At 49.3% G+C, this 16,147-nt stretch overlaps 1 protein-coding gene across 2 annotated transcripts in view; it reads right to left on the reverse strand.

The window, feature by feature from the left end:
• The window catches only part of znf131 (zinc finger protein 131), a 30,478-nt gene that overhangs the window by 13,972 nt on the left and 359 nt on the right, over positions 1-16,147 (reverse strand). Inside the window, exons 2-4 of one of the 2 annotated variants that reach the window (XM_078396828.1) lie at positions 9,633-9,768; positions 8,531-8,632; positions 3,547-3,691 (exon numbers count right to left, since the gene is read on the reverse strand). In XM_078396828.1, the coding sequence (XP_078252954.1) occupies positions 3,547-3,691; positions 8,531-8,632; positions 9,633-9,759 (374 nt within the window). In that variant the 5' untranslated portion in view covers positions 9,760-9,768. Of the gene's footprint in view, positions 1-3,546; positions 3,692-8,530; positions 8,633-9,632; positions 9,790-16,147 lie in introns of both variants that reach the window. The other variant, XM_078396830.1, reaches the window with a different exon arrangement.

A 16,147-nucleotide genomic window follows, 5' to 3' on the forward strand; every position in this document is an offset into this window, starting at 1 on the left:
GTCTCCAATGAGGTAGATGGGAGGTCAGGACCGCTGTGCACAGATACAAGATAAATGGAATAATGTTTGGTCGCAGATTCGGGGGGGGGGTGGGGGGGGGGGCTGAAGGGCCAGTTTCCACCCTGTATCTCTAAACGCTAAACATTCCCTTCTCACCAATAAGAGTCTTCTTTTTTTTCAAAATGTCATGTGTAACTAGCTCAGTTTAATTTAGTTTAGATTAGTTTATTATCACGTGTGCCGAGGTACAGTGAAAAGCTTTTTTGTTGCGTGCTATCCAGTCAGCGGAGAGATAATACATGATTACAGTCGAGCCGTCCACAATGTACGGATGCTGGTTAAAGGGAATAACGTTCAATGCAAGATAAAGTCCAGTAGAGTCCGATTAAAGATAGCCCGAGGGTCTCAAATGAGGTAGATGGGAGGTCAGGACCGCTCTCTAGTTGTTGATAGGATGGTTCAGTTGCCTGATCACAGCTGAGGGGGCAGGGAACGGGGAGAAATGTCAGGGGGGGGGGGGAATCAAGAATGGGGGAAAGGATAAGGAGAGGAGGGAGAATGGGAGAAAAGATCACAGAATGGGGGGGGGACACACCGAATGGGGAAAAGATGAGGAGGTGAGAGAGGATGGGGGAAAGATCAAACAATGGAGGGGAAAACAATTAGAGAATGGGAATAAGATCAGGAGGAGAGAGAATGGGGAAAAGATCAAGTGGGGCCAGTGGGTGAGAAGACAGATGTGGGAGACAATCCTAGAACAGAGAACGGGGCTGTGAGTTGGACAAGCAACCAGCTCCGGACATACCCTAACACAGCGAGTGGCTACGCTAAGACAGCACAAGGACACGGATGTGGAAGAAAGGTCATCACCCATGCACAAAAGCCCAGTTGTGGCTGCGTAGTAGCCCAGCTAGTAACGCTGCTGCCTCACAGCTCCAGAGATGCAGGTTCAACACACACCCCAGTGCAGTTTGTGCCTTCTCCCTGCCACTGTACCAGTTTCCACCGGGTGCTCCGGTTTCCTCCCATAATGTATGGGTCAGTTTTTTTTTTTAGAGATACAGCGCGGAAATAGGCCCTTTGGCCCACCGGGTCCGCGCCGCCCAGCGATCCCCGCACACTAACACCATCCCACACACACTAGGGACAATTTCTACATTTGCCCAGCCAATTAACCTATATACCTGGACGTCTTTGGAGCTTAGTTTAGTTTCAGAGACACAGCGCGGAAATAGGCTGTGCCGACCAGCGATCCCCGCACATTAACACTACCCTACTCACACACACACACAAGGGACAATTTTACATTTATACCCAAGCCAATTCACCTACAAACCTGCACGTCTTTGGAGTGTGGGAGGAAACCGGAGATCTCGGAGAAAACCCACGCATGTCACGGGAGAACGTACAAACTCCATACAGGCAAGCACCCGTAGTCGGGATGGATCTCGGGTCTTTGGCGCGGTAAGGCAGGAGCTCTAACGCTGCACCACAGCGCCGGCTCTGTACAGTCTGGGAGGAGTTGATGAGATTAAAAATGGTATTTATTTCACAAAATGCTGGAGTAACTCAGCAGGTCAGGCAGCATCTCAGGAGAGAAGGAATGGGTGATGTTTCGGGTCGAGACCCTTCTTTCAGACTGATGTCAGGGGGGGCGGGACGAAGGAAGGATATAGGTTGAGACAAGAAGTTAGAGGGAGAACTGGGAAGGGGAGGGGAAGAGAGGGACAGAGGAACTATCTAAAGTTGGAGAAGTCAATATGGGATGAGTGTAGTATTAGTGAAAATGGTTCATTGATGGCCAGCATGCATTCGTGGTCTGCGTCGTGTCATTCTACATCCTCGACTCAGCTGGGTCCTAGGGCCACAGTGTCATAAAGAGTGGTAACAGGCCCTTCAGCCCAACTTGCCCACGCCAATCTTCGTGCCCTTTCTACACTTGTCCCACCCGCCTGCGTGGGTGTGAGGCAATCGTATTTACACAGAGGGCGGTGGGTGCCTGGAACATGCTGCCACCCGCGTGGTGGAAGCAGAGACGATTGTGGCTTTTGGATGGACACGTCAATATGTAGGGAATGGAAGGGACATGGATTATGCGCAGGCAGATAAGAGATGGTCTTGGCGTCGCAGCTGGCACAGAGAATGTGGGCCGAAGGGCCTGTTGTTAAGCTGCACTGTTCTATGTTTGTTTACCTCTATCGGTTCAGTTCATTACTCCAGGGGAAACAAGCCCAGGCCGCCGGGAAACAGTCCCCGGTCCGGTTGGGAAACAAAGTGCTGGAGTAATGCAGTGGGTCATGCAGCAACTCTGGAGACCAAGTTACTCCAGCATTTTGCCGAGTTACTCCAGCATTTTGTGTCTATTTTTAGGGATTGTAGGTTAATTGGCTTCTGTAAATTGTAAATTGACATTAGTGTGTAGGATATCACAAAATGCTGGAGTAACCCAGTGGGTCAGTCAGCATCTCAGGAGAAAAGGAATGGGTGACATTTCGGGTCGAGACCCTTCTTCAGACTGATGTCAGGGGGGGCGGGACAAAAAATGGATATAGGTGGAGACAGGAAGACAGTGGGAGAACTGGGAAGGGGGAGGGGCAGTGAGGGACAGAGGAACTATCGAAATTTGGGGAAGTCAATGTTCATACCGCTGGACTGCAATAGACAATAGGTGCAGGAGTAGGCCATTCGGCCCTTCGAGCCAGCCATTCAATGTGATCATGACTGATCATTCTCAATCAGTGCCCCGTTCCTGCCTTCTCCCCATACCCCCTGACTCCGCTATCCTTAAGAGCTCTATCTAGTTATCTCTTGAATGCATTCAGAGAATTGGCCTCCACTGCCTTCTGAGGCAGAGAATTCCACAGATTCACAACTCTCTGACTGAAAAACTTCTTCCTCATCTCAGTTCTAAATGGCCTACCCCTTATTCTTAAACTGTGGCCCCTTGTTCTGGACTCTCCCAACATTGGGAACATGTTTCCTGCCTCTAACGTGTCTAACCCCTTAATAATCTTATACGTTTCGATAAGATCTCCTCTCATCCTTCTAAATTCCAGTGTATACAAGCCTGGTCGCTCAAGCTGCCCAAGTGAAATATGAGGTGCTGTTCCTCCGATTTCCGGTGGGCCTCACTATGGCACTGGAGGAGGCCCATGACAGAAAGGTCAGTCTGGGAGTGGGAGGGGGAGTTGAATTGCTCAGCCATCGGGAGATCAGGTGTAGGATAGTGCTGGTCTACACGGTGTTTAGTTTAGTTTAGAGATGATTGATGGTCGGCGCAGACTCGGTGGGCCGAAGGGCCTGTTTCCACGCTGTGTCTCTAAAGTCAAAAGTCTACTTAGGCCACGATTTTTCGAAATGAAAATCCTGTTCCGAAAGAAATCTTCCCTGCCACAGGCATAAGGCTTATTGGTCTATATTTTCCCGGATTGTCCCTGTTGCCTTCCTGAAACAAAGGAACCAGCGTTTCCACGCTGCGTCTCTGGGATCGGAGCTCGGCACCAGCCTCTGGCAGAGCAGCGGCGAGCGGCGGGGGCGGGCGGTTACCGGTTGTTGAGGGCCTTCATCGCCTCCTCCATCTGCAGGTACTCAGCGGCCTTCCACACGTCGCTCGCCTCCTCCTCCCGCAGCACCATCAGCTTGGCCGTGTAGGTGAACTCGATCAGGTGCTGGAACGCCAGGTTGCTCACCCCTGGGGACGGAGAGAGCAAAACGTCAGCCCCGCGGCATACCCGTCGCAACCCCCCCCCCACCCCTGGGCCAGTGAGAGGCACGGTGGCATGACGGTAGAGCTGCTGCCTCACAGCGCCAGAGACCCCGGCTCCATCCTGACCTCCATACGGAGTCTGTACGTCCTGCCCGTGGCATGCGTGGGTTTTCTCCGGGTGTTCCGGTTTCCTCCCGCACTCCAAAGACGTGCAATTTTGCAGGGTAATTGTCATTGGTAATTTGGTCATTGTAAAATTGCCCCTAGTGTGTAGCACGGCGTTAGTGTATGGGATATAATATAAGAAAATAACTGCAGATGCTGGTACAAATCGAAGGTGATTATTCACTAAATGCTGGAGTAACTCAGCAGGTCAGGCAGCATCTCGGGAGAGAAGGAATGGGTGACGTTTCGGGTCGAGACCCTTCTTCAGACTGATGTCAGGGGGGGCGGGACAAAGGAAGGATATAGGTGGAGACAGGAAGATAGAGGGAGATCTGGGAAGGAGGAGGGGAAGGGAGGGACAGAGGAACTATCTAAAGTTGGAGAAGTCGATGTTCATACCACTGGGCTGCAAACTGTCCAGGCGAAATATGAGGTGCTGTTCCTCCAATTTCTGGTGGGCCTCACTATGGCACTGGAGGAGGCCCATGACAGAAAGGTCAGACTGGGAATGGGAGGGGGAGTTGAAGTGCTCAGCCACCGGGAGACCAGTTTGGCCAACGCAGACCGAGCGTATGTGTTGAGCGAAGCAATCGCCGAGCCTGCGCTTGGTTTCGCCGATGTAGAGAAGTTGACATCTGGAGCAGCGGATGCAATAGATGAGGTTGGAGGAGGTGCAGGTGAACCTCTGTCTCACCTGGAAAGACTGTTTGGGTCCTTGGATGGAGTTGAGGGGGGAGGTAAAGGGACAGGTGTTGCATCTCATGCGGTTGCAGGGGGAAGTGCCCGTGGATGGGGTGGTTTGGGTAGGAAGGGACGAGTGGACCAGGGAGTTACGGAGGGATGTGATGTGATGATCGCTGGGCGGCACGGAGCAGTGGACCGCAGGGTCAGTTTGCACGCTGTATCTCTCAAACTAGAAAATTAAAACCAAATGTGAAGAAGAAACAGCAGCAAACACTGGGTTTGTGGGTGCTGAATTCACCCCTCTGTACCAGGCTTCTGAACAGTCATAGATTCATGCAGAGTGGAAACAGGCCCTTCGGCCTAATGCCCACATTCCATCTACATTAGTCCAATCTACCTGAGTTCGGCCCATATCCCTCTAAACCTGTCCTATCCATGTACCTGTCTAAATGTTTTTTGAACATTGTGATAGTACCTGCCTCAACTACCTCCTCCGGCAGCTCATTCCATCTATCTACTACCCTTTGTGAAAAAGGTTGGCCCTCAGAAAATAGACAATAGACAATAGGTGCAGGAGGAGGCCATTCGGCCCTTCGAGCTAGCGACGCCATTCAATGTGATCATGGCTGATCATTCTCAATCAGTACCCCGTTCCTGCCTTCTCCCCATACCCCCTGACTCCGCTATCCTTAAGAGCGCTATCTAGCTCTCTCTTGAATGCATTCAGAAAATTGGCCTCCACTGCCTTCTGAGGCAGAGAATTCCACAGATTCACAACTCTCTGACTGAAAAAGTTCTTCCTCATCTCAGTTCTAAATGGTCTACCCCTTATTCTTAAACTGTGGCCCCTTGTTCTGGACTCCCCCAACATTGGGAACATGTTTCCTGCCTCTAACATGTCCAACCCCTTAATAATCTTATACGTTTCGATAAGATCTCCTCTCATCCTTCTAAATTCCAGTGTATACAAGCCTAGTCGCTCCAGTCTTTCAACATATGACAGTCTCGCCATTCCGGGAATTAACCTAGTAAATCTACGCTGCACGTCCTCAATAGCAAGGTACCTATTAATTTGATCACCCCTCAGCTTAAACCTGTGTCCTCTGGTTCTCGATTCCCCAACTCTGGGCAAGAGACTCTGCGTTTATCCCTCTCACGATTTTGTACACGCCTCTTAGATCACCCCGCATCCTCCTGCACTCCAAGGAATAGAGTCCTAGCCTGCTCAACCTCTCCCGATAGCTCTAGTCGAGTCCTGGCAACATCCTCGTAAATCTTCTCCACACCCTTTCCAGCTTAACATCATTGAATTTAGATAGACTGACCTTTGGGTGAACCCAGACAAAATGTCCCTTCATCGGTGCATTCAGATAGAATGGGTGATGGATGGGTGAATTCAAAGAGATTGGACAATGGATGGGTGAATTCAGAGAGATTGGACAATGGATGGGTGAATTCAGAGAGATTGGGCAATGGATGGGTGAATTCAGAGAGATTGGACAATGGATGGGTGAATTCAGAGATTGGACAATGGATGGGTGAATTCAGAGAGATTGGACAATGGATGGGTGAATTCAGAGAGATTGGACAATGGATGGGTGAATTCAGAGAGATTGGACAATGGATGGGTGAATTCAGATAGAATTGACAATGAATAGGTGAATTCAGATAGAATGGAAAAATGGATGTGTGAATTCAGAGAGATTGGAAAATGGATGGGAGATTTCAAAGAGAATGGGGATGGGTGAGTGAATTCAGATAGACAGACCTTTGAGTAAATTCAGATAGAATGGCCTTTGAGTACAATGGTCAAAGGATGGTTAATTCATCGGGAATTTGCATGGTTTAGGTTTATTATTGTCACGTGTACCGAGGTACAATGAAAAACTTTGTTTTGCATGTTATCCAACAGATCAGGTAATACGTTACATAAATACATTCAAACTCAAGTACAATAGATGTGAGCAGCATGTGAGGCTGGGAAAGCACATCTCGGACCCGCAGACCCTCAGCATAGGAGCACCGCAAGGCTGCGTACTCTCCCCTCTCCTTTACTCTCTCTACACCAATGACTGCACCTCCACAGACTCAAGCTCCTCAAGTTTGCGGATGACACTACCCTGATTGGACTGATCCAGGATGGGGAGGAATCTGCCTACAGATGGGAAGTGACACAGCTGGCGTCCTGGTGCCATCGCAACAACCTGGAGCTCAATGATCTCAAGACAGTGGAACTAATTGTAGAGTTTAGGAGAGCTCCCCCTCCCCTCCCCTCCCCCCACTCACCATCAACAACACCACAGTCACATCTGTGGAGTCATTTAAGTTCCTTGGAACCATCATCTCCAAGGACCTTAAATGGGAGGCCACCATCGACTCCACAGTCAAAAAGGCCCAACAGAGGATGTACTTCCTGCGGCAACTGAAGAAACACAATCTGCCACAGGCACTGATGGTCCAATTCTATACTGCTATCATTGAGTCCGTCCTCACCTTCTCCATCATGGTCTGGTTTGGCTCAGCCACCAAACACGACATCCGGAGTCTGCACCGGATCGTTCGCACAGCTGAGAAGGTTGTTGGCTGCAACCTCCCCCCCCATTGACGAACTGTACACTGCAAGGGCCAGAAAGCGAGCGGGCAAGATCATTTCTGACCCCTCTCACCCTGACCACAAACACTTTGAAGCACTTCCCTCTGGAAGGCGACTCCGGACTGTCAAAGCAGCCACAGCCAGACATAAAAACAGCTTTTTTCCCCACGAGTGATAGTTCTACTCAATAACCAAAGTCTGTAGTCTCTTTTTTGCTCTGGTTTATTTTCACCCACATGTTTAGACCATAATGTTGTATCCTTATTGTTTTGATGTGTTTATGCTTTATTCTTAATTGTTAACTGTATGTTTGTGTTGTCATTTGTGAGCGGAGCACCAAGGCACATTCCTTGTATATGCACATACTTGGCCAATAAACTTATTCATTCATTCATTCATAGATAGAGCAAAGGAGAGGACACTGAGGGTAGAATATAGTTCTCAGCATTGTAGCACATCAGTTCCAGAGATAAAGTCCAATGTCCACGGAATAAAGTCCTAGCCTGACCAATATTTCCCTGTAGCTCAGGCCCTCAGTTCTGGCAACATCCTCATAAACCTTCTTTGCACTCTTTTCAGCGTAATGGCATCCCTCCCGGAGCAAACCGACCAAACTGAACACAACTCTAAATGCGGCCCCACCAACATCTTGTACAACTGCAACATAAAGGATGAGAAGGGATCTTATCGAAACGTATAAGATTATTAAGGGGTTGGACACGTTAGAGGCAGGAAACATGTTCCCAATGTTGGGGGAGTGCAGAACAAGGGGCCACAGTTTAAGAATAAGGGGTAGGCCATTTAGAACTGAGATGAGGAAAAACTTTTTCAGTCAGAGAGTTGCGAATCTGTGGAATTCGCTGCCTCAGAAGGCAGTGGATGCCAATTCTCTGAATGCATTCAAGAGAGAACTAGATAGAGCTCTTAAGGATAGCGGAGTCAGGGGGTATGGGGAGAAGGCAGGAACGGGGTACTGATTGAGAATGATCAGCCATGATCACATTGAATGGCCTCCTCCTGCACCTATTCTCTATTGTCTATAAAGGCTCAACCTCTGTACTCTGTACCAGGACTCATGAAGGCCAATGTGCCAAACGCCTTCTTCACCACCCTACCTACGCGTGATGCCAATGTCAGGGAACTAGGTACCTGTAGGCCAAGCTCCCCCTGTTCTACAGCACTCCCAGCGCCCTGCCATTCACTGTAAAGCCTCTGGCCTGGTTTGACTTCCAAAGCTGCAACACCTCGCACTTATGTGCCCTTCCTCAGCCCACTTGTCCAACTGATCCGGATCCTGCTGTAATTTTTCAGAATGAATTGAGTGGCGAATGAACATTTTTCTATTATTCACTGTGAAGGTTGACGTTTCTATCAAAACCTACCTTCAATCTCCACCAAGGGTTCCTCCCGGAAATCCTGGAAAAAGCGACAAAAGAACTGGCTGCAGGCGGCAAGGACAGCCTTGTGGGCTTTGAAATGGTGACCTGTGGAGCACAACGCAATTTTACCCTTCCTCAGATGTAGGCATCACGGGGAAATGGCACACCAGCAGAAGTCAAATGTAAGCACAAGGAATCGCAGATACTGGTTTGCAAAAAGAAAACAAGGCAAAGCTCTGGTGTAACTTAGCGGGTCAGGCGGCATCTCTGGAGAACATGGACGTTTCGGATCGGGACCCTTCTTAGTTTAGAGATACAGGTGGAAACAGGCCCTTCGGCCCGCGGAGTCTGCACTGACCAGCGATCTCCGTACACCAACTCCATCCTACACACACTAGGGACAATTTACAATTTTACTGAGCTTAATTATCGCACAAATCCATACATCTTTGTAGAATGGGAGGAAACCGTAGCACCTGGAGAAAAACCCACGCCGGTCACGGGGAGAACGTACAAACTCCGTACAGACAGCACCCGTGGTTAACATGGAACCTGGGCCTCTGGCTCTGTGAGGCAGCAACTCTGCCGCTGCGCCACTGTTCTCCAGAGATGCTGCCTGACCCGCTGAGTTACTCCAGCACTCTGTGAAACGTCACCTATCCATGTTCTCCAGAGATGCTGCCTGACCCGCTGAGTTACTCCAGCACTCTGTGAAACGTCACCTATCCGTGTTCTCCAGAGATGCTGCCTGACCCGCTGAGTTACTCCAGCACTCTGTGAAACGTCACCTATCCGTGTTCTCCAGAGATGCTGCCTGACCCGCTGAGTTACTCCAGCACTCTGTGAAACGTCACCTATCCGTGTTCTCCAGAGATGCTGCCTGACCCGCTGAGTTACTCCAGCACTCTGTGAAACGTCACCTATCCATGTTCTCCAGAGATGCTGCCTGACCCGCTGCGTTACACCACCACTCTGTGTTTCTTTTTTCTTTTTAAGAACAATGGCGTTTGCTGCTTTACTGGGTACGTCACAGCTCCTCACCTGAAGGGCAAAGCTCTAGCATGGACCCCAGACCCTGTGTGGAAGACAAGGGTGAAATACTGACCGTCCACGATGAGAGTGATATCAGTAAACTGCTCCTGCTGTCTCTGTTCATTCAGTCTGTCCAGTACGACCTTGTAGTGGCTTGGTACCTCGTGAACAGTGTCCACCAACACCTCCTCTGCCTCCATGTCCGGTAACTGGGGAAACAAAGCACAAACCTACGTTTGAATTAAAAATAAAAATAAAAGAGTTGCAGGGAGACACACAATGCTGGAGTAACTCAGCGGGTCAGGCAGCATCCCGGGAGAGAAGGAATGGGTGACGTTTCGTGTCGAGACCCTTCTTCAGACTGATGTCAGGGGAGGGGGCGGGACAACGATAGGATGTAGTCGTAGACAGGAAGACCAGTGGGAGAACTGGGCACAAGGGGGAGGGGATAGGGAGGGAAAGCAGGGACTATCTGATGTTAGAGAAGTCAATGTTCATACCGCAATGTGCATGACCCGCTGAGTTACTCCAGCATTGTGTGGCTACCTTCAATTTTAACCAGCATCTGCAGTTTTTTATCCGACTCACAGAATTGCAGAACAGGGTAAGATTAATAGGAACCAGAGGGACAACTTTTTTTTTTACATACAGGGTGGTGGGTGTATATGGAACGAGCTGCCGGAGGAGGTAGATGAGGCAGGTATTATCACAACGTTTAAGAAACATTTGGGCAGGTACATGGATAGGATCGGTTTAGAGGGATACGGTCCGAACGCAGGCAGGTGGGACTAGTGTAGATGGGGCGTGTTGGTCGGTGTGGGCAAGTTGGGCCGAAGGGCATGTTTCCACGCTGTGTGACTCTGTACAGGTTCTAACAAAGGGTCAGAGAGCTGGGACATTAACTCCTTCATTTTCCACAGATGCTGAGTGCTTCCCACTGAATTACATTGAATCTTTGGGGGGGCACAGCGGCGTATCTGGTGGGGCCGCTGCCTCACAGCGCAAGAGAGCCAGGTTAGATCCCGACCTTGGGTGCAGTCCATGTGGAGTTGGCACATTCTCCCTGTGACCACGTGGGGTTGCTTCTGGTGCTCCGGTTTCCTCCCACACCCCCAAAGACGTGCGGGTTTGTAGGTTAATTGGCCCCTGTAAATTGCCCCTCGGGTGAAGGAGGTGGATGAGAAAGTGGGAGAACATAAAACTGGTGCGAACAAGTGATCCTTGGTCAGCGCAGACTCGGTGGGCTGAAGGGCCTGTTTCCACACTTCAGGTTTAAACTAAACTGAACAAATCGTAAACCACCTATGTATTACCTGCCACGCTTTGTTCTGCCTCTCCACTCTTCCAGCTTTTTTCTCCTCCCTGCAATCAGTCTGAAGAAGAGTCCTGACCTGAAATATCACCTATCCATGTTCTCCAGAGTTACTCCAGCACTTTTGTGGGGTTTTTAATTTGCAAACCAGCATCTGCAGTTCACTGTGTCTAGGGTTGATGTTGAGATGTTTCACCAGTTGGAGAGTCTTGAACAAAAGGGTGCAGATGATTTTAAATTAATTAAGCACCAATTCCTTCTCGTTGAGGCCAGTGAATCTCTGAAGTTCTCTGCCCCGATGAGTGTTGGAAGCTAATGTAAGAAAATAACTGCAGATGCTGGTACAAAGTGAGTGTATTTATTTCACAAAATGCTGGAGTAACTCAGCAGGTCAGGCAGCATCTCAGGAGAGAAGGAATGGGCAACGTTTCAGGTCGAGACCCTTCTTCAGACTGATGTCAGGGGGCGGGACAAAGGAAGGATATAGGTGGAGACAGGAAGACAGTGGGAGAACTGGGAAGGGGGAGGGGAAGGGAGGGACAGGAACTATCTAAAGTTGGAGAAGCCAATGTTCATACTGCTGGGCTGCAAGCTGCCCAAGCGAAATATGAGGTGCTGTTCCTCCAATTTCCGGTGGGCCTCACTATGGCACTGGAGGAGGCCCATGACAGAAAGGTCAGACTGGGAGTGGGAGGGGGAGTTGAAGTGCTCAGCCACCGGGAGACCAGTTTGGCCAACGCAGACCGAGCGTATGTGTTGAGCGAAGCAATCGCCGAGCCTGCGCTTGGTTTCGCCGATGTAGAGAAGTTGACATCTGGAGCAGCGGATGCAATAGATGAGGTTGGAGGAGGTGCAGGTGAACCTCTGTCTCACCTGGAAAGACTGTTTGGGTCCTTGGATGGAGTTGAGGGGGGAGGTAAAGGGACAGGTGTTGCATCTCATGCGGTTGCAGGGGGAAGTGCCCGTGGATGGGGTGGTTTGGGTAGGAAGGGACGAGTGGACCAGGGAGTTACGGAGGGATGTGATGTGATGATCGCTGGGCGGCACGGAGCAGTGGACCGCAGGGTCAGTTTGCACGCTGTATCTCTCAAACTAGAAAATTAAAACCAAATGTGAAGAAGAAACAGCAGCAAACACTGGGTTTGTGGGTGCTGAATTCACCCCTCTGTACCAGGCTTCTGAACAGTCATAGATTCATGCAGAGTGGAAACAGGCCCTTCGGCCTAATGCCCACATTCCATCTACATTAGTCCAATCTACCTGAGTTCGGCCCATATCCCTCTAAACCTGTCCTATCCATGTACCTGTCTAAATGATTTTTGAACATTGTGATAGTACCTGCCTCAACTACCTCCTCCGGCAGCTCATTCCATCTATCTACTACCCTTTGTGAAAAAGGTTGGCCCTCAGAAAATAGACAATAGACAATAGGTGCAGGAGGAGGCCATTCGGCCCTTCGAGCTAGCGACGCCATTCAATGTGATCATGGCTGATCATTCTCAATCAGTACCCCGTTCCTGCCTTCTCCCCATACCCCCTGACTCCGCTATCCTTAAGAGCCACCAGGAGATCAAGTTGGTTGAGGCGGACTGAGCGAAGGTGTTGAGCGAAACGATCGCCGAGCCTGCGTTTGGTTTCGCCGATGTAAATAAGTTGACATCTAGAGCAGCGGATACAATAGATGAGGTTGGAGGAGGTGCAGGTGAACCTCTGTCTCACCTGGAAAGACTGTTTGGGTCCTTGGATGGAGTTGAGGGGGGAGGTAAAGGGACAGGTGTTGCATCTCCTGCGGTTGCAGGGTAAAGTGCCCGGGGATGGGGTGGTTTGGGTGGGAAGGGACGAGTGAATCATTAGTGCACGGGCGGCACAGCGACGGAGCGGGTAGAGCCCATACATCACAGCGCCAGAGACCCGGGTTCGATCCTGACCTTGGATGCTGCCTGTGTAGATTTTGCATGTTTGCCCTGTGATCACGTGCTCCAAAAAAGCAATATTTTGACCTCCCAAAATGCAACAACGCACATTTGTCTGGTTGAAATTACAGTTGCCATTCAGTTTACTTTTTAGTTTAGTTTTGTTTAGAGATATAGCATGGAAAACAGGTCCTTCGGCCCACCTGGTCCGCGCCGATCAGCGATCCCCAAACACTAAAACTATCCTATACACACTACGGACAATTAACAATTATACAAAGCCAATTAACCTACAAACCTGTACGTCTTTGGAGCGTGGGAGGAAACCGGATATCCCGGAGAAAGCCCACGGGGAGAAGGTACAAACTCCATACAGACAGCAACCGTAGCCAGGGTCTCTGCCTCTGTAAGGCAGCAACTCTACCGCTGCTGCACTGTGCTACCCAAATCCCACATCTCTGCCCAAATTCCAATTAATCTACAAATTGGTGCATCCTTTCACAATCTTCCTCGCCCCCCCCACAACTCCACCAATTGATGCGTCGTCTGCAAACTTCCTAATCGGAATGTCTGTGTCTGTGTCTGTGCGCGTGTGTCTCTATGAAATACAAAGTCCTTTTTAACAGCCAAAAATGTTCTTTTGTTACAGCAAGCTAGAAATACTAAAGGCCATTTGTTACATTGTTTAATAGAGTTAAGTGTTGATCCAAGCAATTGCTTGTCAATTTCAATGCCCGGTCAATTTCAATGCCTTGTCAATTTCAGTGCCTTGTCAATTTCAATGCCTTAACAATTTCAATGACTCTGTCAATTTCAATGCCTGGTCAATTTCAATGCCTGGTCAATTACAATGCCTGGTCAATTTCAATGCCTGGTCAATTTCAATGCCTGGTCAATTTCAATAGCCTCTGCAGGGTCACTAGTTGCCTGTGTTCTGAAAGGTAGTCTGCTATAACCAAAATCCATTATAAACGAGTCTGTTCAAACGACAGTTTATAGTACATACCGATACATGTATAAATACATATATAAACCTATATATACCTATTCATGTATAAACCTATACATGTCTGAAGAAGGGTCTTGACCCGAAACGCCAATTCCTTTTCTCCAGAGATGCTGCCTGTCCTGCTGAGTTACTCCAAAGGTTTGTCAACATTTCTGGACTTTATCTTGCACTAAACGTTATTCACTTTGTCCTGTATCTGTACACTGTGGATGGCTTGATTGTAATCATGTATAACTTTTTCACTGACTGGATAGCACGCAACAAATGGTCTTTCACACGTGACAATAATAAGCTAACTTCCCCGAAAGGCAAGCAGGATAATGTTGATTGGATCCAGCTTGATCTTGCATATAATCTTCATGGCTCTGAAACAACTGGAATATGGACTAGACTTGGAAAATGGCGCCTTTTGCATGTGGGCTCAGTAGACTATTTCTGTATAATTTGCTAATTGGGAATGTGCTTATGTATGGCAATACTAGGCAGCACTGATTGCAAGAAAAACTTCTCTGTGCATTTGCACTTCGGACATGTGACAATAAAGCACCATTGGACCACTGTGTGGGAAGGAATTGCAGATGCAGGTTTAAACCGAAGATTTTGGCACAAAAAGCTGGTGTAACTCAGCGGTTCAGACAGCATCTCTGAAGAAAAGGAATAGGTGATATTTCAGGTCGAGGTACTTCTTCAGACCCCGACTCTCAGTCCGGAGAAGAGTCTCGACCGAAATCATCACTTGTGCCTTTTCTCCACAGATGCTGCCTGACCTGCTGAGTTACTCCAGCATTTTGTGTCTACTGTTGAACCATTAGTGAGAGTATCAGTGAAAGCAGAGGCCAGAGGATTGGAAGCATTCAGGCACAAAATGTTGGGAGTAACCTGGCAGTAAAACTCAGGGGTTGTTTGACTAATTAATCGCTCTGTTATTTCTGAATTCTTGACGTTTCGGGTCAAGACCCTTCTTCAGAAGGAATATCTGAAGAAGAGTCTTGACCGGAAACATTTCTTATGCCTTTTCTCCAGAGATGCTGCCTGACCCGCTGAGTTACTCCAGCTTGCTGTGTCTACCTTCGATTTAAACCAGAATCTGCAGTTCTTTCCTACACATTTCTGAATTCTTGATTGAATTAATCCCCTGGACTTCTGCCAACTCTCTCCCATCCAGCAACCACAACGTCAACCTCAACCAGTTTAGGAAGGAACTGTAGTCTGAAGAAAGGTCTGGACCCGAAACGTCGCCAGTTCCTCTTCTCTCCAGAGATGCTGCCTGTCCCGCTGAGTTATTCCAGCATTTTGTGTCCACCTTCGATTTAAACCAGCATTTGCAGTTCTTTCTTTTTTTTTTTAAAGAGATACAGCACGGAAACAGGCCCATCGGCCCACCGAGTCCACGCCACCCAGCGATCCCCGCACATTAACACAATCCTACACACACTAGGGACAATTTTTACACCAAGGAACTGCAGATGCTGCTTAACACCGAAGGTGGACACAAAATGCTGACTGGAGTAACTCAGCGGGACAGGCAGCATCTCTGAAGATAGACACAAAATGCTGACTGGAGTAACTCAGCGGGACAGGCAGCATCTCTGAAGATAGACACAAAATGCTGACTGGAGTAACTCAGCGGGACAGGCAGCATCTCTGGAATAGGCACAAAGCTGGAGTAACTCAGCAGGGCAGGCAGCATCTCTGGAGATTCAACACAAAATGCTGGAGTAACTCAGCGGGACAGGCATCATCTCCAGAACCAGGGGCCACAGTTTAAGAATAAGGGGCAGGCCATTTAGAACGGAGATGAGGAAAAGTTTTTCAGTCAGCGAGTTGTAAATCTGTGGAATTCTCTGCGTCAGAAGGCAGTGGAGGCCAATTCTCTGAATACATTCAAGTGAGAGCTAGATAGAGCTCTTAAGGATAGCGGAGTCAGGGGATATGGGGAGAAGGCAGGAACGGGGTACTGATTGAGAATGATCAGCCATGATCACATTGAATGGCGGTGCGTACAGGCTCGAAAGGCCGAATGGCCTCCTCCTGCATCTATTGTCTATAGACACAAAAAGCTGGAGTGACTCAGAGGGACAGGCAGCATCTCTGGAGATAGAACACAAACATGCTGGAGTAACTCAGCGGGTCAGGCAGCATCTGTGGAGAGAGGAGGAGCGGGGCGGGGCGGGGCGGGGCAGGGAGGGGAGAGGACGGGAGGGGAGGCGAGCCCCTTGCCGTGTCCACGCTGGGCGCCGGGCACCGGGCGGGTGGGCGGCGCCACCGCCTCTCCTCGGCCACCGGAAGGCCTAGCTGCGGGCTTTCAGCTGCGGGTAAAATACCCGGGGGGGAGGGGGTGTTGTTTTACCCCG

This window comes from Rhinoraja longicauda, chromosome 3 (assembly GCF_053455715.1).
Source record: "Rhinoraja longicauda isolate Sanriku21f chromosome 3, sRhiLon1.1, whole genome shotgun sequence".
In the NCBI taxonomy this organism is placed as follows: Eukaryota; Metazoa; Chordata; class Chondrichthyes; order Rajiformes; family Arhynchobatidae; genus Rhinoraja; species Rhinoraja longicauda.